This window comes from Pinus tabuliformis, chromosome 9 (assembly GCF_031772625.1).
Source record: "Pinus tabuliformis cultivar Carrire ecotype Pingquan chromosome 9, CPIR1, whole genome shotgun sequence".
Taxonomy (NCBI): domain Eukaryota; kingdom Viridiplantae; phylum Streptophyta; class Pinopsida; order Pinales; family Pinaceae; genus Pinus; species Pinus tabuliformis.
In genome coordinates this window covers 1,380,742,929-1,380,770,221 of record NC_142307.1, presented here as the reverse complement: position 1 = coordinate 1,380,770,221, position 27,293 = coordinate 1,380,742,929, and the positions used below count along the sequence as shown (strand labels likewise).

Sequence of the window (27,293 nt, the reverse complement as noted above, 5' to 3'; positions counted from 1 at the left end):
TCCAGATTCGAGTTGCAGCAGCAAAGGGGATTGGAGTGGAGTGATTCGACAATTGGCAAGAGGATTTCCACGAGGGAAGTCGAGACTCAGAGGGAGACTAGAAGAGGAGCAGAGATGGCAATAAATGGATTGAGGGATCAGGACAGATTGGACGGGGCTTCCAATTTTGTCTTCTGGAAGGCCAAGATCCTGACAATCCTGGATAAGCATCGCATCAATGACTATGCCTTGAAAACCGTTGCTGCCCCTGTTGACCCTAATGCTAATGAGAAGTATGAGGAGGCTGAGGCGAAGGCGAAATGCATGATCCTAGAGGAGGTAAAAGACCATGTCATACCACATATTGCTAAGAAGAACACAACAAGGGAGATGTGGGAGGCCCTGACCACCTTATACTAGGGCTCTTCCGTGTAGCGGAAGATTCTATTGGAGAATCAACTGAGGACATATCAGATGCAGAAAGGAGAGGAGATAGATCACTTCCTCCTCAGGTTGCAAGGAATTCGCGACCAACTTACTTCCGTGGGTCTACATCGGATCCAGAGTTTATGGTTAAGACTGCTCTGAATGCAGTCTCTAAGGACTGGGAGATGTTTGTCCAAAGCATTTTGGGCAGAGCAACTCTCCCCAATTGGGAAGAGACCTGGACAACTCTTCAACAGGAAGAGATCAGGAGGTTGACCAAGGCGGGGAGTAGTGGTAAGGGAGTTTGAGTCAAGAAAGAGGAGGAGGATGCGGCTCTAGCATCTGCGGGACAACAAGGGAAGAGGAAGAAGAAGGACATCTCCAAGGTCAAGTGCTTCAACTGTGGGGAGTTGGGACATTATGCATCTTAGTGCCCCAGGAAGAAAGACAAGGGAGAAACTTCCGACTCAAAGGCAGCACCAACAAAGGTGGAGAAGGATGTCGAGACTGATGACGATTATGCCATAAGTGCTCATGCGCCTCTAGAGAAGAGGTGGGGAGACATCGAGTTGTAATCAGGAGGACTACATGCTAGGGGCAGGATCCTTGAGGTGCCCAAACTCTTGGATCACATCTGGCTACGGGAGCCCTTAACGACAGTAGCATGATGACAGGTGTCAGGTGGAGCAAAGTGTGGTGGAGCAACAAGGTAGTGCTAGAGTGCAAAAGTCTGTAGTAGTGCAGTAGATGTTGCAGCAGTGTGAGAGGCACAAAGGTGTTTGCAACAGCGCAATGGCAGCAGAGGGAGCACAGGATAGCAGCAATGGTAGCTTCAACATCACGAGGCTTCAAGATTGACCGGGATGTTAGTATTTGGGTGAAGTCAGTTACTTACTTCTCAGTCACTGAGTTGCAGTGCTGCAGTTATCAGTGGCAGTGCTATGGCAACATGATGCAGCATGTTCAGAGGGAGTTGCAGTACAGATGTGGCTGTGGCAGTGGCAACGTCATGGGCAGCAGTACAAGAAGCAACAATGTAGTGGATGTGAGGTAGCATGCCAAGCATCAACACAGGTACCGATGGGAAGGATCAATGTGATGCTTCTATGGCGAGGCATTACTAGAGCACATTCCTGGCTAAGAGGGAGTGTTGATTTTTGGTAGCATTGGATGTACTCTAGCCATGAAAATTGGTGGAGAGTCTAAGGCACATGAGATCTCCAAGACCCATAAATCGTTTGGAGAAATTCCACCCCTATGAAGAGATATTTAAATAATTAATATTTTTAATGGGGTTCCTAAGTCTAAACTTAGGAAAATTAAAATATTAATGTGTATTAATATAATATGGGTGAGAAAATTCTAAATAACGAGTATCAAGCCAGATTTAATCTGAGATGTTGATTAGGGATTTAATCCCGACCGTTGAATCGTCAATAGGAAAAGTATAAGAGGAGGTTTGAGGGTCAGTTGGAGACACACTAAGAGAGATCAAGAATTCGATTTTCAGGGGCAGGGTTCATTGAGGAAATCGAGTGAGTGATCAGTTGCAGCGAGGGGCAGTTCAACAAGAGGATTTTGATCCAACGCTGAAGGATACATATCAGAGAGGCAATAGAGTGCCAGAAGAGGTAGCGCAGAGCCCAGGAGGGTTGACGCAGAGGCAACAAGGGTTGACGTAGAGGCTAAGGAGGCCAGCGCAAAGGACGCAGGGGGCCAAAGAAGCTGACGCAGAGGACACAAGGAGGTTCAGGGACTGCGTTGAGGTGATTTTGTGGGACAGACTGAGAGCTGATTGGATGACGCAAAACCAGAGAGGGTGACACAATTTTGAAGAGGGTGACGCAGTTCCAAAGGAGTGCGTGGAGCAGCTTTTGCTGTCCAGCACAGGAAAAACCAGAGTCACTGTGGGATTGTTCAGTCGGTTGTTGATCAACCGAAATATCTGTCTGTAGATAGAGGTATTGCTGCCAAGGATATTTTCTGAAGGGTGAACCATTTCTGGCACCCTAGTTGTATTAAGAAATCTGCTTAATAATAAAACCCTCATATATGTTGCACCAGTTTTCTCGCATTGGGTTTTTCCGGGGCTATTGTCGAAAAATAACGGTGTCCCTTGTGTTATTGTTTCTGTTTACTTCAGTGCATGATTTGTATATATGTGAACGCTACATTTGTGTTTACTTCGATATTTAATTATTTAAATAACTTGTTAATGTAAAGAACAAGTAGGAGATAGTAAACCAGATATTGCAGTAGGGGTTTTTTATGTGTTAGATTCAGAAATTTTAACATTATCAAATTCCACTGGTCCATAACTTTCTTAGTCATGACATTTTTTGAAGCCCCAAAATCTAACATGCAATTGTGCCACAGGAGATCATTTACCATGAAGGTTAAGAAGAAAGGCTGATGATCCTGATTCGTCATATAACAATTTAGGTCCTTTAACTTGATTTCTTCATCCTTATGGTGCACGTCAATTTTATCTGGTTGAGATATGCCTATAGCTTTCAAAAATGCTGCTCTTTGAGATGGAATCTTTAAAAGCTCAAGAACGGGGACAAAGATCTTTGCATTATTTATCCATGTGACCCAATCAATTTTCAAACTTGACTGATATGTTTTAGAAGCAATCTATTCCTTATTCTGCTCTTTATCTTTCTTGCGATAAGTATATCCCTTGCTTCGAGCAATCAAATTTGTCCCTAAGATGGCTTTTCTCCATACAATTATGTAATTGGATCTTTTTCATAACTGAAATTGTTGATAGTATAGGATGAAGGAATCATCTCCATGTCATCATCTTTTGTAGGCAAGTGGGAATCTTGATTGATCATATTAATTTGGTAATTTGCTTATTGGTTCCCACTTGTCCTTCATCTAAGATTCTTCTTGCAATGGCACAAGAGTTTTCTTTATGGAAATTTTCGCAAGGACGACAAAACAACAAAGGCTGATCAATAACATTTGTAGACTCTAGCGGATTTGGCGGTCTCTGCTCATTTGGAGAAATCTTTGTTGGCCATGCATTATTATTATCCTTGTAATCATTATTTCTAGGCTGAATATTCTGAGCTTGTGATCTTTCCATTTGGATTAACCTAGCTTGCTTGTCACTCATTTCCCTAGCATGTTCAATTTTCATATCTTTGATTATCTGAGTCAACTCTTTAATAGGGTCATGGTCAACCTCTTTGACTTCTTTTCCTTTAGGCTCACGAGACCGAGTTGAACCTCTTTCAAAATCAGGAATCTCAGACTTCCGAGATGCCTTCTTATCTTTTTCCAATTCTTCAGCTAAAGTTTGAGCAGTCTTTAAGTCAGTTGGCTTAGCACGTCTCAACTCATAAGAAGTATCAACACTAAATGCATCTAGATAGTATTCCAACAAAGATTTATCAGTGGGCTATAATCTTGATGCATGTCCTTAACAATACCATTAAACTTCTTGTTAAATTCATCAACAATCTCATTTTCCCTTTTCTTGATATCACTGATGACTCTGAGTAAATATCTTCCTTCTCTCCTATCTCCATATTTATCTTTGAAATCATTAAAGATGGCTTGCAGAGAGTCAAAAGAATTATTAGGCTTGTCTAAGAACCAGTCCAAATCATTTTCTTCTAAGGAAATGACAAAGAACTTCATCTTGACATTTTCGTGATTGTAAGCAGCGCTGTTAGCATGTTCCATCAAGAAAGTTTGAAAGGATTTGATACGAGCTTCAAAACTGATTGCATTGTTTCCCTGAAAAGAAGGAATTTTGTCCAAACCTTTCTCTAGAAGATCATGACGCTGACCCTCTATATTACCAAAGTTACAAGGGGTGAAAAAATCCATGGTGTCTTGCCCGATAAGGTCAGGGAAAAACAAATGGATATCAGGGAGGGTTTCCTGTCCGAGAAAAACAAGATGTTTACTAGAATGTAGTTTGTTTAATTGAGCTCTAAGGACCTTTTGAGGATCTAGAGCGGGATTAACCAAACTACCTGGATTTCTTCTAGTATATGCTCTTGTGAAAGGATGAATAAGTGGAGTCGCCACCCAAACAAGAAACTAACCCAAACGTTCAGGTGCTAGAAAATGTTGTGATAGTGAGGATGAAAAGATGTCGAGGCACTGAGAACAGGAAACTTGTCCCCGACAATGTCACCAAAAAATGTTGTCGCTCAAATTGTACACAGAATTGTGACAACGCTCAGGGTAGGGGTTGTCACTCTAATCCTTGCCCTCTTCGTTTAAGCTGTCTCCTAAATGCAGGCTAAGGGGGGTAGTCCCTATGGATGAGATGATGAGCAACTTGTTGGGAACCAACAAGTCAAGGAGACACAACTGAATGGCCTAGCAACTTGGTTTGAAATTAAGCGACAAGTATGATTATTAAGCACAATTTGATTAGATTCTTTAAGATTATGAATTAGAGACCAATGCCTTTAAGATTAATTACTTGCACAATATGGATTAATATTCCAAGTTATCGGATGAACAATTGCTGCAACATGCAAAGTCTATCCTAAATGAAGTGCAGGACCTAGAACTAATGTGTGATGCAAGATCTTGGTTAATTTTAATTAGATGCCTAGTCTAGGTGAATCCTTCCTCTCAATTCTTTTGAAGCTAGTCTCGAATGCAAGTTGTAGAGAGAAGTCCAAGGGAAGGAGGCTAAGGCCTCATTAACAATACCTCTTGTGGAGTTCTAACCACCCAAGTGCCTCCGTTCCTACAAGGGATTGCCCACAAGAGAATTGCAAGGTCACTGTGTTAATTGCGAATGAGGGTCTAGACTTCTCAAATTGTGTGAAGAAGATGGTCCTGTCTTTCTTACAACCAAGCTTATGCTTGGAGGTAAATTTTAAAGATGCACTTCTAACCTGGAATGACAGTGCAGATTATGAGTTACTGCTTCAATGAGATTATTAAATATGTTAAATGCTCCAACAAGATTAAATTACTTGAAATCAAGATGACAAGAGCAATACAAACAAATGAATGAAGCACTTAGAGAACAATTTAGAAATGGTCCCAATTGTTGACACCTAATCTTTGGGATTAGGTGAATCCATGTAAATATTATAAATAAGAAAATAAGGAGAATTAGAAGTTGAAGAGACACTGGGAGATAAAACCCAAGAGTCTCTCCCTCCATGTATATATCTGTGATCAATCTCAATGCAATATCACAATTCGCTTTGAGGAGTTACCCCCTGGCCAAACATGGTATTAGAGGCAACCCCATTTTTGGCTTCCTTTATGTCCTTGTAACTCCCTCCTACTTATATTCTGCATACTGACACCTCTGGTCTGCCATTCAAATCTCTCCGCTTACCCCTCTCTCTTTGCTTTCTACACCACTGTGTTATTCTCACTATTTTCTGCAGGTATTTTTGTCAGGCCAATATGAAACTCGTCCCACTGGAGGGTGAACTTGACCTTCGCTGCTACAAGCTCGGATCTAGGGCCTAGCAAATGGCTTGAACTGTAGAGATCTCGTGGAACACAAACCGTCGAACCACTTGAGAATGAAATGCGGCCTTAAGTTGTAGAAATGATTTCAATGGATACTCGATCAACCATGTTAAACATTAAAGGCTTATACATCATTCCAAATCTCCGTTCACGTAGAATGCAACACGGTGGACGCTCAACGTAGCTCTCAATTGATAGCTGGAGGCAGAGCAGCGCTCAGGACAGAGCAGCGCTCAGGACAGAGTAATCAGGTGAATGCAATGCAATGGAGGCAGAGCATTTCAGGACAGAGGCAGTGGCAGAGATAAGGGAGTTACAACTATTTTTAGAACTGGCTCTGATACCATGTCAGGCCAGGCAGTAACTCTCCAAAGGCAGAAAAAGCTGATTGGTGTGTTTATTCCATAGGTATGTTATTGTTTTATACATTAGGAGTGATTGTTCAGTTCATCTTCCGATGACTGTTCACATTCCTGATTTATTTATTTTACAAATTCCCCAATCATGAAGATTAGGTGTCAACAATTTTTGTGTAACATCTTGTGCTACTAGCATAATATCATAAGGAGAAGATTCATCTATGTCTGTGAAAGCGTGGTGTGGCTGGTATAGTGGTGAGTTGGTGCGTTGAAGCCAGAAGCGCTGTGACTGATGTTGGAAAATGTAACTAGGTTCGGTCTTCATTAAGTGTATTTGAGTCAACTTGTAATGTACTTGTCAAAAGAATAAGAAAATAATTTTTATTATTATTATTGTGACCTATTAAAGCATGGGTTTCATGCTTGGGTCACCATGTTTTAGGTCAAAGTCCCCATTGAGGACTTCTAGGATTTATTCTGAGTCAATAGAGTCATTGTACTTTTAAAGAGACCCTTCTTGGGCTTTTGAATCATGTAAAAAGGTTAAGTATTGATTCAAATGTAATTTATGTATCCTCCACATCAAGTCGGCCTAGAAGAGATCAAGTCGGCCTAAGGACATCAATTCGACCTCCCTTGAAGCCTATAAATAGAAGCAAGTCGAATTCATTTGGAACACATCATCTCAAGCAAGTTCGATATCTCTAAGGAAGTTGGGAAGTGCGAAGTCTGAAGTTGGGAAGCCAAAGGAAGTGCGAGTTGGGTGGAGTCTAAGGAGAAGAAGAAAAACGAAATTTTGGTGCCTCTCTCTCTTTGTTTTGTGCCCTAGATTGGGAGATCAAGGTCTTCCGAGTTTCACTGATGCCAGGAGTTGCCTGATGCCGGAAGATGTTGCCTAGTCGAAGTTGCTGGAAAGAGATCAAAGATCTGGGAGGCTGACTTGGTGTGGAGGGAAGGTCTAGTCTTTGTCTAGGGTGAAGAGTCTCAAAGAATACTATTGAAAAGAAGATTTTTCTTCATTGGGTTTTCCCCTCGAGGGGGGTTTTTCCCTAGCATAGTGCCTACATCTGGTGTCCATAATTTTATGTGCTATTGCTTTGGTAATTGCTTAATGAACTACAAAAAAGAAGATTTAAAGAATCGTAATAACAAATCAAGAAGATCACAAGTAATTATCAAGAATAAGAAAATCTTTTTGCCTTTCTGATTCTCTAACAACTGTGACCTTGGCACTGCTATGACTGTGGCACGAATGGTATGTTATGTACGCCGTTGGTATCGACTTAGTATCCCTGCAAACCACCATATGTTGAATGGTATCCTGCATGCCTTGTGATTTCACTATATTACGTTGTGGTGGCCCGATAGTTATAATATACCACAATTACGTTTAATACGTTGAATACTACTCCAAACCACCTCCTCGATACCACCCTTAATGTACCACAATACTACAGTTAATATACCATAGTACTGGCCCCGTAAACCGTCTCTCCATACCACAGCAAGAACAAAACACTGGCGAACGGCTCGATGCTCCGTCACTGTATATAGATTCCATATATCGGCTCTGCTGCTTTGTGTTTCATTACGTTTAATGGTATCCCCGTTGAACCCCACAACATCGCACACAGTTACCATACATTGAATCCACCTCCACGCCGTCCATATTTTGTATGTTGACTCTTGTATCTCTTTGCTATAATATATCATCACAATTACGTTGAATGGTCATGATCATATACGTTGAATGGTATTACCACCCTTTGGATGACCCGACTCTGTCTTGCGACATCACACCATACCACCCATTGTAAACCACCTCCCGGTTGTATAACATATAACCCTGTTCTATAATATACTCGGCCATATAACACCTCCCCATATACCCCCTCCCCCATATGCCACCTCCCCTATACAACACGTCCCCCATATAACCCTTCCCCAAATAATACCTTTGTTTTATATATATATTTATATATATCAGAGTGCATTTTTTATAGAAATTACCACCAGAAGTGCATTTTTTCACAATATATTGCAAGCAGAGTACATTTTTTACACAATACACAGATTTTAAAATGCATTCATTGATATCAATTGTTGGAGTAGTTCTCTCTGGAAAAGAGAACTATCCTGAATGGTCAAGGAAGATAAAACACACTCTCATTTTTAATGAGTTGTGGAGAGGAGTTTGTGAAGGAGAAGGAGATAATGCACCTGCAAAGCCCACTTCAGATAAGGAGATTGCCATTTGGGAAAATAAGAACAACAAGGCCTATGCCTTGATTGCAACATTTGTAAATGAAGAGGTGAGTCACCATATTTCACCATTTTCAAATGCTTTTGAAGCCTTAAAGAAGTTGAAGGAACTGTATGACTCACACTCTGAACTTGAAGTTGTCCAATTGATGATTAAATTGTTCAGTCTTGAATTAAAAAATGATGACCCTCTTGCTTTAGCATCAGAAGTAAGATCCATTATGCATGATATAAAAACCACTGGTGTTGAAATAGACATTCCTCTCATAGCTTATGTCAAGGCACTATATCCCACTTATTCACATTATCTTGAGTCATTGCAAGCAAGTGGAAACCTCAAGGAGATTACCTTTGACTCCCTTGAGAAGAAGTTTGCTGAGAGAGAGAAGGCTTTTGGGAAGAAGATAGCTCCTCAGTCTTCTGAAGAAGCTATGTGTCTTGCACATAGAGAGAAGAATCATGCACAAGATTCTTCTAGAGGAAGAGGTGGCCGAAGAGGAAGAGGAAGAAGGAATTTTAGAGGCAGGGGGGCAGACAGTTCCAAGGAGAAAAGTCTGATCTTCATTGCATACGATGCAATAGAGATGGACATGATGCATCCACATGTAAGTTTCCTTGGGACAAAATTGAGTAGGAAAGAAATGAAGGCAAAGGTAAAACCAATGACAAAGGGAAAGGTAAAGCACCCAAATCCGCTCACTATGTTGTGGCACATTGTAACAATGGAGTAACTGAAGACTTGTTTAATGCTTCACTTGCTTCTTGGAAAGATGATTGGTTGCTTGATTCAGGAGCAACTTGCCACATGACTTTTAGGAGAGATTTTTTTGAAGAATTCACTGACAATGTTGATGGAGCAGTATATTTTGTAGACAAGTCAAAACTCAAGCCATTAGGGCTTGGCACCATCAAGCTCAAACTGCCTGGTCTTCCAAACTTTCTTCTACATGATGTTCTATATCTCCCAGAGTTGAGGAGAAACATGCTACCTTTGGTCCACATCTGCCAGCGAGGACACTCCATTCATATATTTGATGGCAAGGTCGAGGTCAAAAAAACATCAGATCACTCACTTGTCATGACGGGGATAGAAGAAGAAATACTTTTGAAGCTGCAAGGTACCTCTGCTCGTGCACAAAACTTTTCATACAATTCTCACTATGATGAAGGTACATTTCCATCAAGTCTTTTATGGCATGCTAGATTTGGACACTTGAACTATGACAACCTTCGTTTGTTGAAGAAAAATGGTGTTACTGGTTTGCCTACAATTCCTAGGAAACTTAAGCAATGTGATGCTTGTATCTTAGGAAAGCATAACAAACAATCTTTTCATGATTCTCATTCCAGAGCACATAGAAAACTTGAACTCATTCATTCAGATTTATGTGGCCCAATGCCTGTTCCTTCTACAAATGGTAATAAATATATGATGACATTTATTGATGACTACACCAAAATGTGTTGGGTTTATTTATTGAAGAACAAGTCTGATGCTTTTGAAACAATTAAGAATTTTCATGCATGGATTGAAAATGATGCAGGATCTCATCTTGGTTCTATTCGCACTGATAATGGAAAAAAACACACTTCAAATGAATTTGAAAACTATCTTCACCAACATGGGATCAAACATCAAACAATTGTGCCTTATAATCCCCAATAGAACAGAGTAGCTGCAAGAATGAATAGGACAATCTTAACTATGGTACGTTCCATGATGTTTTTCAAGAATGTTAAGCTGATGTTTTGGGCTGGTGCAGTTCTATGTGCTGTGTATATAAAGAATAGGTGTCCATCTAATGCTATAAAAAACAAGACTCCCTATGAAATGTGGTATGGCCATATTCCTTTGGTGAGCCATCTCAGGGTTTTGTATCCACCTGTTATGCCTTGATACCTAAGGAACAAAGAAACAAACTCGATGCAAGGAGTCGCAAATGTATCTTCTTGGGGTACTCAAATACCTCCAAAGCATACCGTCTCTATGATGAAGTTAATAAAAAGTTTATAATATTTAGAGATGTGATATTTCTTGAATCTTCCAAGACTGACAATGTTGTTGAGTGACAACTTGATCGCTTAGATGGATTCGGACATGCAAATTCTTTCCAAGAGTTTGATAATCAGATTCCACATATTGAAGGGGGATTCCTATATTGGATCAATATGTGGAATCTTCTTTTGAAGTACTCTCTCCCCCACATGAAGCTCCAACCACTGATGATACTTTGAGTGATGTGATTGACAAAATTGGGAGACTAAATCTTGATTCAGCCCCATCTCAGTCAACTGAGTAGCCTGGGCAATCTCAGAAAGGTCCTCCAAAATCGCTGACAAAGACACTTGAAAGTGTTCATCCTGATGAGGTTGGAAAGACAGGGACTAGAAGGTCAACCCGACAAAATGGGGTGATGTAGACGATGCTGATTCACTTGTTGACATGGCTGTTTCTTATGATTGGGCACTGAATTTGTCTACAGATTTTGAACCAACTTCCTTCAAAGAAGCCGCTTCTCATGATGAATGGAAATAAGCGATGCAGAAAGAATATGATGCCTTGATAAAGAATGGCACTTGGAAGCTGGTTTATTCTCCATTGGGAACCAAACCAATAGGCTGCAAGTGGGTCTACAAGAACAAGTATAAAGCTGATGCCTCACTTGACAAGTACAAAGCCAGGCTTGTGGCAAAAGGTTTTGCACAAAAGGAAGGGGTCAACTATGAGAAGACTTTTGCCCCCACAACAAAATGGGCTACCATCTAGACACTCTTTGCCTTGGCAATACAGAATGGTTGGAAAGTCCATCAAATGGATGTAAAACTTGCTCTCTTAAATGGATATATGAAAGAATGTTTTTATGTCCCAACCAGAAGGATTTGTTGTGAAGGGTCATGAACATAAAACATGCAAGCTTGTAAAATCCTTGTATGGCCCCAAGCAAGCTCCACGACCCTGGTATGAGAATTTAATTGAGCATCTTCTGAAACTCAACTTCAAACATTATGATCTTGATGATGCAACTTTGTTTGTCAAGAAAGTTGGCAAAACAGTTGTATATCTTGTGGTGTATGTAGATGATGTTTTGATGACAGGGAACAATGAGAGCTGTATTGCATCCATAAAGAAGGAATTGAGGTAAGGTTTTGAAATGACAAATTTGGGCTATTTTCACTACTATCTTGGTATTGAAGTAATTCAACATCCAAAGTTTATATTTCTCTCTCTGAAGAAGTACATTGGAGATTTGTTGAACATGTTTGGCATGGCTGAGTGTAATCCTTTGACTACTCCAATGGAACAGAACTTAAAGCTCACATCCACTGAAGGAAAAGAATTTGAGAATGCAACAAAGTAAGGACAACTTGTAGGAAGTCTCAACTACTTGACTACTACCAGACCAGACATTTCATTTGTTGTTGGAATCCTCTCTAGGTTTATGCAAAATCCTTGTGAGGGACATTGGTCTACTGCGAAAAGAGTTCTAAAGTACTTGAAGGGAACTCAAGCCTTTCGACTTAAGTATATACAGGTGGGTAGCTTTAGCTTGATTGGATACTCTGATTCAGACTTCGATGGAGATAAACAAAATGGGGTATCTACTTCAGGTTATGTTATGAGTCTTGGATCAGGAGCTGTCTCCTAGAGGTCACGCAAATAATTAGTCCCAACATATTCCACAACTGAGGGAGAATATGTGGCAACAGCTGAAGCAACAAAATAAATTGTGTGGCTCATGCAAATTTTGGAAGATTTGCAAGAGAAATAAGTGCATTCAACTCTTCCCATGATTGACAACACTTCTGCAATAAAGTTGGCCAAGAACCCAAAGTTCCATGATTGAACAAAGCACATCAATACAAAATACCTTCTGATTTGACATCATGTTGAGGCTAAGACAATCCATCTACGTCATTGTTCCATAAATGAGCAAATTGCAGACATCTTCACCACAGCGCTTGGAAGAGAAAAGTTTGAAAGATTCAGAATGATGCTTGGACTCACCAACATCCCTTCAGATTGGGGGAGTGGGGGGGGGGGGATGTTGACAGTGGACACCTAATCTTTGGGATGAGGTGAATCCATGTAAATATTGTAAATAAGGAGAATTAGAAGTTGAAGAGACATTGGGAGATGAAACCAAGAGTCTGTCTCTCCATCTATATATCTGTGATCAATCTCAATGCAAAATCACAATTCGCTTTGATGAGTTACCTCTTGGCCTTACACCAATGAATCAAGATTTAGTAATACCAATTACTCAAGAGCTTATTAGAGCTTATTAATGTGTCAATAAGATCTCATTTAAGTCCTCTTATGTTAATGTTACTTAAGAATTAGGCACAAGAACAATTGTAGAGCACTAATGAGAGCAATTTCTTCTTATCCCTTAGATCATAAGCCAATGAGACACAATAGATGATCTGAAAAATAATAATAAGTGCCAATAACGACAAGCACAAGAAGAGATTGCTTACAATGATATGCAATGTATGCAACTAGCAATGCAAATGCAATTTACTAACAATGGGAGAAGTTAGTGAAATGATTAGATATACTTACGACAAGATGCAAGACATATGAAACTAATTAACCAATGATGAGATCACTTGAGGAATGCACCAAACTTTTGCAAATCAGATCAACAAGTTATTAGTACGAAAACAATCCCAAAATTGACAAGAGAAGCTAGCAAACACAATAATGATTAAGCCTTTAGGTAATGAGTGTTAATCTCTTATGTTCTTGAGCTTTTTGGAGAGTGTTTTTAGGCTTAAGGTAATTATTCATTGACTATGCCACTGTCGAGATTAGCTTTAGATCTGATATATTATGACAGTTAAGAGAAGAGAGGAAAAGGTGAGAGACCAAACCCTTGAGGCCAAGTGGCCTTCCTTCAATGGTTAGTTTGACAAGTTTGTGGCACTAAAAGGTTGTTTTGATTTTGAATAAGCAATGTAAGGCCTCCAAGACCTGCAACCACCAATGTTAGTCTGAAAACACAATGAATTTACCCTTAAAAATCACATAGCTAGGCTTAAAATGACCTCCTAGGCTTGTGGCTAGGACAATTGAGCAAATAGGGAAAGTATAGGCTCCAAAAATGAGACTTTTGGCCTTAGAGCAAGTGTGAGCGCTCTTCAAACTTTTGCAAAACCAATTGTTAGTCTCAAAACCCTAATCAAAAGGTGATTCAGTCCTTATAGAGCATGCGGCTAGGGCTTTAAGCCCTTCTTATGCTAGTAGTAAGGCTAGAAGGCAACCCTAAGGCTAGCGGCTAGCCCTCAAATGGCTAGAATGATGGTGAAGTGGAATAATAAGCCTTCAAAACCCTTTCTCAATAGATAATGAGCCTGCAAAACCAATAATTAGCCAATAAACTCAAACTTTCATGGATCAATGACAAAAATACAATGAGAAACCACTCCAAACCCTTGTTGCCACCTCCTGCAAGCAAAATTTGTCTCTTTCAAGTCTAAAAATGACCTTAACCTTAAGGAGACTACTTGCAAAATCACTTCATAAGTTAAATACTTAAGAAAACCCCAGTTTATGCAACAAACAAGCCATCTAAGGCAAACAACATCCAAAAAAAGGTTAGGCGTTGGAATTTCGGCACTTGGGTCTTCTAGATCTTCATCTCTAGACCCTAGATCAGCGCTCCTTGGTTGAATGCACCCCCCCAAGATGCTAGACTCGTCCTCCTTAGGTGAATATAGGCCCAAACTCTAACCATCTAGGCTAGGTGAGGGTCTCAAGCTTCTAACTTCAGATTTGTCTTTGAATCCTTGAGCTAATGGAACTTGCAAACAAAATAAATAAAGCCAAGCCATAAGATCTAGAAAATTCTGAAATAAAACCCAAAATATTATGTACAAAATAAGAAAAATAATATACAAGGGTTCGAAAAATATTCACAAAATAATTTACAAAGTATTTACACTATTCACAATTAAATCGAGCTCTAGTTAGCAAATAAATCCTTTAAGCCAAAGCAGATTTTGAAAATAATTGATAGAAATAATTTGTATTTTGATGTACAAACCCAAACCCTGGACAATAGATCATTAGATAAGATTAGAGTCCAAACAAGGTGAGGTCACCTTAAAGTCCATGAACTTGGGGCTTGCCCAAGGGCTGAATCACTTGAAAATCTCTACACACTTGAAATATAGATTATTAGTTTCAAAGGGGTTCGATTCACACAAATAGACTAGAGATCTAGAGATACCTGCTAGATCTACCAACTTCAATGTGTTTACTCTAGCCCAATACCTAAAGCAAGATACCTATGCTAATAGATAATCCAATCACTGACTATGAAACAGTAATCTTCAGTTAAAGAACAAAATTAGAGCATTAAACCCATTCAACACATACCATAAATCATCAAGAGAGACAACTTGAATTGAAACACTAAATTATTTAAAAAAAAATATTCCGGCAAAGCTTAGCTCAGTACAATTTTTTCATCAGATTGAAGTTACAATGAGGAGCTAGAAAGCTTCCTTATACAGAAAATGAGAGGGATCAACCCCTCTTATTGGAAATAACGACTAGTTGCATTGATCCATGGCCTGATCCTTGTGGAAAAAATTCGATCCCTTGATTAGCTAGCACAAATCTCCAAATTTTTTTGATTTTCCTTGTTCACTGTGCTGGAGGGATCAAGCTTTGACTTCTAGACAATGGAGGATGTTCAAAAAATATAATTGTCATTACTTGTGCAAAATATTAAATTTCTTGGTCCAAAAAAATTTCGATTTGCTAGAAATAGTCTTCTCTAGCCCAACGAATTTCTGGATTGTGTCCTTCTACCTTGGAAATGAGACATTCTATTTTTGACTTGAATTTTTTCTTTTGAAAATAGCCTCGAATAATTTTTGATGAATTTTCCACTTGGAGGGTAATTATTTTTCCTTTATTTTATTTTGATAATTTTTGGTTAATTTTATTTTTATTTTTGCCAGAAATTAAAATCAAAAGACTCAAGAGGGGATTAAATATTTTTCCACCCTCTAAGGGTATCTAAAAAATATTTTGGTAATGGTGTTCTAATTATGAGGAACCATTCACCAAAAATATTTCTAAACACACTTTTACATCAAAATATTAAAAAATCAACCCTTAGAAGGGGAAATTACACATGAACATAGACCTCTTAAGACCTAACCAAATTCTACGACACAAGACACATGATGTAGTATGATAAAATACAGACTCTAGAACACTAGGACTCACCTAAGACCTTATCAACGAATTTCACCCTAACTTTGGAGTATATCTTGGAGAAAAACTCTGCCAATTATCCGTGTTTACAAATACAAATAATTGGGGAGGTTAAAAACTCCATAGAGTGAAGCCCTTTCACAAAATCCATAGGCTTACCTAGGTGTTGTTACATGGCTTAATAGTCATACTAGAATCATTTTTACAATATAAAAGTAGAATTGGGAACTACAATGATGATATTGACTCAAAAATTTATTCCACTGCTTTGTACTCTGCTTTTTGGACTGTTGACATGTACATGGTCAACAGGGATAATAAGAAGAGTTGGGATAGCAAAATCAAATATGCTGTTTGGGCTTATCACATGACTGTTAAAGCATTTACACGAAGGAGCCCCTTTGAGCTGGTATATGGGTTGGAAGCAAAGCTCCCAATGCATTTGCAATTTCCCATCTTACAGTGCTTGAGAACCAAAACCAATGTAAAAGAATTGATCAACTGATTAAGCTAGATGAGTCCAGTGTCCTTGCTTTAGATCAAATGAATAAGATCTAGGCTTTGCCGGTACTTTATCCCATTTGGTACACTTTTTATCCATCGCCTTGAACCATAACATCAAAATATCCTTTAGGTGATTTAGGGAAGCCTCCCTTGTGGTCAAAAACCACTAAAGAGCAGGAGAAAGGTTGCTGAGGTGACAATGACAACCCTTTCTTATGTTGCCTTAAGGTCTGGCCCTATGTAGTTAGGTTTTGCAGCAACAGTGCCGAAGTAGCTGGCATCTCACCCAGACTCATGCTTTTTCTTGATGAATTCTCTAGACAACAATAACTTGATCTCCGTTTAATCTCCTTATTCTTTTGAAGACTTGATCTGTATGTCACCTCAGTCGAACGTTTTGATCTTAGAATCAAATAAAAGTGGTCTGTAATCCATTGCTCGGGTGGTAAACTCGCTGGTATCTCTGCAGGTGCAAATTCTACATAATCCTGCAGAGCTTCTACATATTGCTGGCACACCTTGTTTGTCCACAGCTTTAAGGTTTATCCTTGTTTGGAAACGTCAGTTGGCACACTCCTTTCTCCTGCACAACTTGCTGGAACTCCTTCCTACCCAAAAGCACTACCAAGAAGGTAGACATACATTGTCTGTGTTCTTCCCTTCAGGGCTTGAAGAGGTACCTCGTGCCATCGATTTGCACATCATATCTGTTGGCTTATCCATCTTGCAACATTTTCCTGTCAAACTGCTACGGTCCACCAAGCAACAAATGGCAGGCATCTTTTGTAAGTTGTAACTATGTCACATAAGACTCTTTCGACCAATATTAGAAGACACCAAGCATCACTGATTCACTAGTAAGACCATTTTGCAGCCTCAAATTTGATTGGATTCGGATTAGGAAAACGGACCAGATTCAACGTTTGAACCATCTGAAACCTTACTAAATAGTAAATACTAAGTTGTCTGAAGATTCGCTGTTGATGATGACCACACATATTTAACATTAAATTTCTTCTGTGTGAGCTGCAGCTGGTGGGTCTATAATCATATTTTTTTTGGAAAAATACGTCTTATATTACAGGGGAATATTTTCGAGATAGATGCAAAAAATAAAATATAAGCATATATACAATGATATCTCACATCCATTTCCCAATAACTACCAGTGCAGCATTAAAATCAGAATATGCTAAGGGATTCAACTCTTTGGCATCCTTAATCAGGAGGCAGCCTTTGTTAGACAATTGCATACATCTTCTCGCCAAGAGTGTCAAAGGATCAGTCTAAACTTACCTCATTAGAGAAGGCGTATTTGTGTTGTCGTTTCCAGATTGTAAACAAAGCTGTAATTCGAAGGTATTCCCAACTTCCTCAGAAGTGAGATAAAAGCAAGAAAACCTTGAGTCACCAAGAAGAGGTGCATGCCATTGAAGTTGTCCACAAAGCAGCACTGAATCTTAATCCTGTGCAAACCACCAGCAAGATCGAGCAAACTTGCACTTCCATAAAAGATGCTTCAAGGTCTTTGAGTGGTTGCAACAAGGGCACAAGCCATCTGCCAACCTGCTTTTGGCAATACAGGCTTTGGAGGGCAGCCCCTGGGAAACTACTAACCATACAAAGAATCAGAGCATGTAGCTTAGTTGAGTGACCAAAGGCTTTGCAACTGATGGATCCCTTCTAATCTCAGGGTCAGAGAACATCCATTTGGCATTCAACACAAGATAACTGGTGCATCCAATGCAGAAGAGAGTGAAGCTTCTTGGAATCGCACTGCCGAAGTGGTGTCCCAAATCTCCACCCCCAATCTCTCCAAAAAGGTCCCTGCATATCAATATTCAGGATGGAGCAAACCCTCTTTGACAGTCAGCTGATTGGAGGATAGAAGAGTCCTCTGATGGGCTAACTCTCTCCTTTCTTTCCAATCCTTGGATTAAAAGTCCCAAAGATCCCTCCAAAGGAAGACCACTTTCTTACTCAGCCTATGAGCCTGAAATCTGGGACACTTGGAAATACACTGCCCTTGATTCAGCCAGCTCTAAATAGGTTGCCACACCAAATTCCATCTAGCATGATTCCCAAAGAAATTCCCTTTTGGCCAAAGGTGTGACAAATCGGCAGACGTGCCACATGCTTCAACCAATGACTCATCTGAAGTCCGGACACCTCAAAGAGCTGAGATAATGTCACACAACCCAAAAGGGCCTTGCATCAAGAGTACATGTTACGGAGACTGAAACTGATGATGCAAGAGAGTTTGCAATGGGACATATCCTTCAAGGCAATGTGACTATCCCTTTCATGGTCAAAATATGATCCTGCATCACAACATCAATAAGGCCAAGCCCACCTTCCTCTTAGTCACAATGCAATCTTCCCACGGAACTATAGGAAGTCCTCACTTACCACCATGCTTGTAACAAAGAGAAGACCTGAGAATCTGTTCCCAATCGCTTGACTGTAATCAATCTGTGTTAGCATTCTTTTTGTTTTGTGGACATTCATGGGTTTCACACCCTTCCAATTTTCAAACATGCCAACTTATTGGCCTTCTACAGTTTCCATCCTGTGGTGCTCTTCCATGTCTGCAGATTATCTTTCCTTTTGTTTTTTAAAGGGAATTAATGTTGAAATATGTAACTAGGTTCGGTCTTCATAATGACATATGTAATCATGATTTTGTGTATTTGATGTAATAAGAAAAATAAGTTTATTATTGTTGATCTTGAGACACGGGTTTCATGCTCAAGGAAATTTACTTTTATAGGTCAAGCTCCTGTTGAGAGCTTCTAGGTCATTGTCATGTATGAAAGACCCATTTTGGTGATGTTACATATTGTAAAGAAATTTATTTGAGTCATTATAAGAGTAAAAAGACCCTCCAAAGACCTTGTCACAAGTGCTCGACAAGTCGGCCTTCAAAAGAAGCTATAGACCTCTCTAGAAGGAGATGTCGGCCTAGACATGATGACAAGTCAGCTTAATTTCATGGGTGTGAAGACTATATAAAAAATGACTCGGCCTCACTTGAAGGATCATCAATCAAGCATCCACGAAGAAGAAAGAAGTGCGAGAAAGGAAGGAAGAAAGCCTCTTAAGTAGCGAAGAGAAGGAGAAGAAGATCGAAGTCTTCTTGTATTGTTTTTGGGTCCCTCCACTCACACATGTGACTGCAGCTAGGGTTTCTGCAGTAGGGTTTTTGCAGACTTTGAAGAAGCCGAGATAAAGGTCAAGGAAGGAGTGTTATCACTAGCTGAAGTGAAAGCCTAGCGAAGGAGATAAAACATATAAATCTGCCCCATCAGCTCACACGTGTGGCATCTTTGAAGTTACAGGTAGGCCGAAGATTGCAGGTCTGTGATAAGAGGTCGAAATTCAAGGGCAGCGAAGAACAGTGGCATAAAAGTCAGTTTGACCATCATTGACTTGAAGAAGAAGAAGAGCTGTTCTAAGGAAGCATTGTGACTTGGTCTTGGAGATGTTCTTGGTTAAGGGTCTTGGTCTTGGAATTCATCAATTGAAGAATCTATAAGAAGAAGAATTCTGTGGGTTTTCCTCTCAAGATTGGAGAGGCTTTGGCCTTGGCTGATTGCCTATATCTTGTGTCCTTTGTCTTCTTGTTCTTCATGGCTTGGTGGATGTTTGATGAAGAAAATACTAATAACAATCAAGGAAAAGAAGAAGCTAATCTAAAGAAGTAAAAATACATCACAAACAGTTATCATAAGTAAGAGAAATCTCCTACACTTGCTGCCTCTAGATTTCTCAACAATTAATCAGTTTGTTGTGTGCTCCAGTGCTATCCTGTTTTTGTCAGCATGGCACCAAAGGTTCTTATCTTGAAGTCTCAAGGTGTTTGTTAAGCACTCTTTCATTCTAACTATGCATATTGGAAGCAGAACTTTATCTTCTATGATGCATATTAGTGAATTGGTGGAGCGAATTTAAGATTGACAATGTGTTTTTTCAACTTCTTGTGCCAATGAACAATATATTTTGAATCTGACAGTGTGATTGAGCTAATAGATTAAATGGAATGCTTGCCATTGCCTCAAACAAACAAATCTTAGCCAGACATTCATTCTAGAAATTCAGTGTTGTTGTCATTGATTTTTTTATTGAGATACTATGTGCCTAGAAATAAAGAAGGAATGCTGTATTTGACTTCCTATAGAAGGTGATCTTGAGTCAATTTAAAAACAGATCGAAAGGCTTGACTCTTTCACACCAGTATCAGGCTCTGCCAATGATATAAACTGTAATAATATTTATTTGCTAATAAATTCACCCTTTTACGCAAGAAAGGTACCCATTAACTAGAATTTCTTAGAATTTGAATAGATTTTCTTGGCGTTTCAATCTATATCTATACTCCGTTTATCTATTTCTGACAAAACAGATTACTGCTTAATAGTTTGGCAATTAGGACTAAAGTGCCTTCATAGTGCTATCTTCTAAGTCTATTTGGCCAACATGGCTTGGGATCATTGCCGAATTGAAATAATGCTCTTGTTTTTGGGATATTTCCAGGTACAGGGTTGTCAGCATTTTTTATCAACATTGCTGTGGAGAATTTTGCTGGATGGAAATTTGCTGCCACATTTGCTATCATAAAACATTCCTACTTTGCTGGCTTCTTGGTTTACATGTTGTTCAACTTAGCTTTGGTGTTTTCTTCGGTGTTCATTGTGACACATTTTGCACCTGCAGCAGCAGGCTCTGGCATCCCTGAAATTAAGGGCTACTTGAATGGTAATTTGTTTGTCGTTTTACATGGTGGCAGATGGTGATAATGGTGTCATATGCTACTTGTAGATGTCATTTTATCAAATTTGAATTGAAGGAGCAAAGTTGCAATGCAGGTATTGATACACCTGGAATTCTTCTGTTCAGGACATTGATTGGAAAGGTTTGTTCAAACTTCAAACAATGATGCTTATCCATTTTCTCTTGCAAATAAATATCAAATCTTATGGAAAATGATCAGGATGGGCATTTTCTTTAGGGTGTTCATTTTGTGTTAGCATATTTATTTGTTTTATAATCATATAGCAGATTTTTGGCAGCATTGGTTCAGTGGGAGGTGGTTTGGCACTTGGAAAAGAAGGGCCTCTTGTTCACACAGGAGCATGTATTGCTTCTCTTATTGGACAAGTAAGACTGAAGAAGCCATTTAAGTATCAAGAAGGAAATAGATTGATTGTTTTTATAAAAAGAACTAAAATATCCTTTTGCATATTTGGCTTAAATGCCTCAAAAAGCGTTTACATGTCAAGAAGGAAATAGATTGATAGTATTTATGAAAATAACTAACTGTCTATCTGCATATTTGGATTTGATGCACAAAACCTTTATCTTTCTAGAGTCCTTTCATGCTTTTTTACCTTGGACAATACTGATCGATAGCAGTATCCCCTCATAAGATGGTGCTTAAAATTTGGCTGCAGTTGTGTAACAATTCTCAAGAATTTCCCTTAAACAGTTTATTTCAAAATTTTCTGTGGATAGCAATATGTTAATAAAGAGGTGAAGAGTATATAGGTCTGGTTTGTAAATACTGGAAGAAGCATTGCTGTCCATTTCTGGAGAGATGAAGCCCAATTTTTATACCAAGAAATAAAAGTATATGAATTTCCTTACTGGAGGCTACAGGAATAGACAAAGCAAGGGAGTGTTAGTGCACCCACGAGGCATCCATAAGTAAAATAGTAACAAAGCAATATGATAAAAGAAACCAAAGTGTATAATGGCGAAGTGATGAATGGTGTACTCACCGTCCTGTTAAACTATGCAGTGAGAAGATTGGTGGAAAAGGCTTTAGCCATCTATCTCTACAATATATCCAATGATATCAATATATATAGTACATGGATGCAATCACCTCGTGAAATGAATAGTGACAACATTGATAGCTCATTAATAGATAAGGATGGCACTTCATTAAGGACAAGGAACATAACTCATAAAGAGGTGATCTAGGACTTCGTGATTGTATAGGGACTCATAGGCTAACAATCCCCCCATCAGTCATAAGTCCAAATAATTATGCTAGCAAGGCAACATGAATTAGTGCATAGATTGGTATCATTTCAAACTTCACTTTGAAACTTCTGAACTGAGCTTTGATGAACATAGCCCTGAAAAACCATCAAATCTAGATGTTGGGAATCTGGAAAATCCCATTGTTTGAACATGTGAGTTCCAATATTTGTAATTTGTCTACTGATGTGAGCTTCAATATTTGATGAGAGTGAGTCATGAGAAGTGAATCAACAAGTCTGACCTTTCCTTGAAAATGCTTGACAACACAATCAAATTCCTGTTGAGAAAATTGGTACCAAGGAAGTGTTTCCTTGTGCATTGGCCTTGTTGACTACTACGTGTCAACGACCCATAGCAGTGCACTCCATTTTTTTGCAAAAGGGATAGCGCCTGATCGATGTGTCCGTGCCGTTCAGCGATCATCATCAACCTGATTTACAAGATATTATAATGTAAATCCATTCTGCAAGTATATGATGTAAATAATCTCAGCAGATCTGTGTCATGTATGTAACGACCTAGGTAACCCTACTTTTCTAGTGACGATCTACATTCTGGGAGGTTTTTTTGTCTCACCGATCATTCTCGGATGGTCGGTAGAGTTTTCCTTCAGTCTTACCCTAAAGCCGGAATGGATTTTGTCGCTGGGATCTTAGGCGAGTCCTAGTGTTCTAGATCGAGTTTATGTAAAAGTGATTTAGAAATAATGCTAACTATTTGGTTAGATTATTTTATTACAAATTGCTTGGTCTGCTGGATTATATCTGTGTCGCAAAAATGGGTAGTCTGCGAGGGTCTATTACAAATTGGTTTTCCCCCTTTGATGTAAAAAATATGAAAATCATGATGTAAAGTGTCTTGAGGGTTGGAAAAATAATTTATCCCATCATAGATTAATTAATTAATTTTTTTGGTAAAAAATTGATTAAAATCCTAAGCCAAAAATTTAATTAATTCTAGGTCCTAGGTAAATTTAAATTCTCCAAAGGCAAAATTCATTGATCCTTAAAAATCAAATTTTAAGAGGCCCAGAGACTAAGGTAAATTAATTATTTTGCTAAATTTTAAGCCTTTGGTTCCTGGGGGTTAAGTCAAAGTCAATTTTCTTGGGAAATTAACTCAAATTTTTTATTTTTGAGTTAATTAAAATACATTTAATTGAAAAATTCGAATTTCCTCAAGAATTTAATATTTCGACGGATGAGATTAAAAGAAATTTTAATCCTCATCAACGGTTGAGATTGCTTTGACGAGTATCACTTGAACTAGCCATTGGAGGATTTATCTTTAAATAGGAAGTCATTTGTCAGTGGATCCATTCGATCTCTGAGTCGTGTGCTAAGCAAAAAGCTCGTGTAATTTTTTTCTAGATAATAAAGAAAGACTTTGGGGTTAAATTTCGTTGGTGTTACTCTTCATGGGAATACTGTAAGATGTGTTGTTTTCATGCATAATTTCTTTTAAGCCATTGATGATAGCTTCTGAAGAGTGATTTGAGTATAGGTATCTTGCTCAGTCGTTGGGGTTTAAATTATAAGGTATCTCTATTTATATGAATTTTACTATCATTTTCTTGATTTATTTTGATGGTTGGATTGAGTTTTGCAGGAAAATTTTGATTTTGGATTCTCGAGCGTTAGGGGAAGTTTTCAGTTGGACCAGCCAACTCCCGATCTGTGTTTTCTGAAGAGCCCATCTAAAGTAGCTCCGGGCTTATCATAAGATTTTTAGTGGTGATATACAAAGGGTTTTGAGCTAAGCACCTCCTTTAAAAAATTAAAAAAATTAATTTTTGTGTGGGAAATTGATAGATCTAGCTGTTGAGAGCCTTAGATTATTAGATCTGAGAGCGGAGTTGGACTCATACTCCTCAGATCTGATAGATCTACCATTCTTGTGCATAGATCTATAATTTTTTGGTTTTCTGACTTAGGTTTCTAGGGTTTTATTTTTATTTTTTTGTATATCTAGGTTCTGGGTGTTTTTGTTTTCAGGCACAGGTTGCAGATCTGAAAGAAAAGTTTGATTTGAAGCCAGATCTAGGCCCTGGAGGGTAAGATTTGGCCTCAATACCATTTTTGCAGAGATATTCTTCAAAGGATTTTACAGTCTGAAGGGTTTCAAATTTTCTGAAGTATTCATAAGTTTTGGAAAGGAAATTTTAAGCAGAAGAATATATCAGTTTAAGTAGAAATTTCTGGAAAATTTTCGTAGGTTTTTTTTGGCTACCAATTTTCTGTCTGCTACTGAATTGAGCCTCCTTTTTGCTGCGTTTTGCCCCTCCATAAAATTTCGATTATTTATTTATTTTTTAATTTTTAATTTTTATTTTGTCTGCGTTTTGGGGTTGCTGAAAAAATTCAATTTTTTGTTGTTGTTGCAACTTTCTTCCTTGCTTCTGCGTTTTCCTCCACTTCTCCATTGCTGCCATCTCCCTCTGCATACGTTTTTATTTGCTGGCTGCCAAGCGTTCCCATTTCTCTTTCAAACCCTCGCTCTTTCTACCTGCTACCCTCGTCCCTTCCTGTCCGCAACCCTCGCGACCCTCAAACACTGCCTAATCCCCTCCCTTCCTGCAAAAAACCCTCATCTCCCTCGAGCTCCTTAACCTGCGTCTCCTTTCCTCCTCGCATTTCGCAGCATCCCTTCTCCATTGTTGCATTTCCCCTCTGCGTCCTCGCTACCTGCGTTCTTTCCTCTCCCTCTCGCAGTCCCTACTCCATCCTTCTCCGTCGAGACTTTGCCCTCTCTATCGTTCACTGCCAAAGCTCCCCCGACTTTCTCTCCATTCCGCCGTCAATCCACTCCTCATCCCTTCCGCTGCCATACCTGCGTGCTACCATCGCTCCATCGAACGACAAACAATCGCTGCATTCCTTGCCCCTCGAACTCTATCCTTTGTTGCCGTTGAACCTGCAAAGCCCAAACAAATTCATTCGACTTCCCTTTGTTTTTTTTATTTTTATCTTTGTTTTAAGCCTTTGGTTAGGGTTTGGTGTTATACAATTCGATATTTTTTGGTTGTTTTTGTTTTGTTTACATTTCATTTTTATTTGTTTTGATTTTTGATTTTTGATTTTTTGATTTTGATTTTGTATTTTTTGCTTGAAAATAAAAAATAAAACCAAAACCCTAAAAAATAAAAAATTTAAATGTGACTTTGAGACTTTGAAAAAATGAAATCAAAAGATAATTTTTCACATTAAAAGATTTTAAATTTTTTTATGTGGCCTTTGGCCCATTAATTTTTTTTTAAATCCTTTTTATTTGTTTTACTTTGGTCACATAACAAAAAAATCTTAATTGATCATTGGCCACATCAACTTGTTTCATAAAACTTAGCACATCGAAGAATTTTCCCTTAGGAATAATTAAAGTGTTAATCTAAAGTTCCTTCTTGGTGTCTTTTTGTGTTAAGGGTAAACTTTCTAAAAGAAAACTTTTGTGGTATTAAGCATTTTAACTTTTCCATAGTCAAACACACTTGAATCTTTTTAATTATATGTAAAGATTGACTAGAGGAAAGTGGTAAATTTTCCTAGATTTGGGTCACTAAGCATAAATAATTTTAATTCTAAGATTGTGAATTGATTTAGATATTTTGCGAACATTTTCAAGTAATCGTTAAAGTACTCTGTCGTGGAATTGTAATAAATTGCATATCTTTTTTTCCCAAGTTGAGTATTTTTTGAGCATCTGTTGACATTGATATGAAATTGCAAAGAAGTTTTTGTTCTCTTTGAGCTATAATTGTATCAAAAAGATTTGAAATAGGCTTGTGGTTTAATTGTAATATTTTCAAGGGTTTAATTTTAAGTCTTCATCCAGTAAAGTGAACATTTCATTTTGGTGATTGAGGGCTTTTGCGACACAAGTGTTTCTAATCCTCAAGTCTAACTTCATATCATCATCTAGTGCATTTGCATAAATAAAATTTACTTCCAAGCATAAGTTTGGTCAATAGAGAGATAGGTATCCATCCATCTTTGCTTGAGAAGTGTGCCGAAGGGATCCGAGTTTGAGTTTTGGAGTCTTCTTTTATTTGTTGATTTTCCATAGGGTTTTATAAACTAATAATTACTTCTAATGTTTTAATTCCTTTTACGTATTCTTATCCATCATCAAGCAATTACACAAATGACATCAACAATACAATATATATGACAATAGGATCATGAAGAGACAACCAAACCATGAACACAAGAATTTACCCTGGGAAAACCCACGTGGGGGAAATACCCAACAATCTTTTCCTTAAAGAAATTCTTTAGTTCAACAAGAGACACACCTAAATCTTCTAGTCATTCACAAGGTCAAACTGACCAACAAAGAGACTTGGTCAAACCTGGTCCACTTGCCTCCTAGTTAAGTCATAAGCTTGCGCATTGAATTCGGTTTGGTTAGGTCTACTAGGGCAAGAAACTCGGACCTGTTGCTTTGACATATCTCAAAAGTTTGGTCTTGCACTTTCTCAGAAGTTTAGTCCTACATCTCAAAAATTTCGATCTTGCACCATCTCAGAAATTTGGCCTATATTAAGCCACAGATTTGTCCTTGAGTGAGCCTCATATTTGTCCTTGTATAAGCCTTAGATTCATCCTTCTTATTTGCCTTAGAAAGTTCGAGTTGCTTGCTTGAGAGGAGTACGAAATGATGGTATATATAGTCATCTTGTGATGCCAAATGGATGTCCCTTTGATTGGGCCAACTTGACTAGGAGGAGGGATGACTTGGCTTTCTTGGAGCTGAAACATCAAAGTTCAATTTTTTATTTTTTATTTTTGATTTTTAATTTTTTAATTTTTATTTTTTTGTAATCTATATGTGCCTTAAAATTTTTCTTTTGACAATTGAATGAAGAACATGCTTTACTTTTATTATTACAAATACATCAAGGGCTAAAAATATTAATTATGAACACTGACCATAGCTACGAAATTCAACATTCCGTCTTAGCTAGGGAGGTATTCATAATGAATATCTAGATGTTCTCATGTTGACAAATTTCTCTAAGAAAA

The 27,293-nt window shown here is 38.4% G+C and overlaps 1 protein-coding gene across 3 annotated transcripts in view; it reads left to right on the top strand.

The window, feature by feature from the left end:
• The window catches only part of CLC-D (chloride channel D), a 386,191-nt gene that overhangs the window by 64,123 nt on the left and 294,775 nt on the right, over positions 1–27,293 (top strand). For 2 of the 3 annotated variants that reach the window (XR_016262549.1, XM_089439577.1), the window contains exons 3-5: positions 20,764–20,985; positions 21,096–21,142; positions 21,289–21,387. Coding sequence is in view for 2 of the 3 variants with exons in the window: in XM_089439577.1 (XP_089295703.1) it covers positions 20,764–20,985; positions 21,096–21,142; positions 21,289–21,387 (368 nt within the window). In the remaining variant the exon portion in view is untranslated. The remainder of the gene's footprint in view (positions 1–20,763; positions 20,986–21,095; positions 21,143–21,288; positions 21,388–27,293) is intronic. The other variant, XM_089439578.1, reaches the window with a different exon arrangement.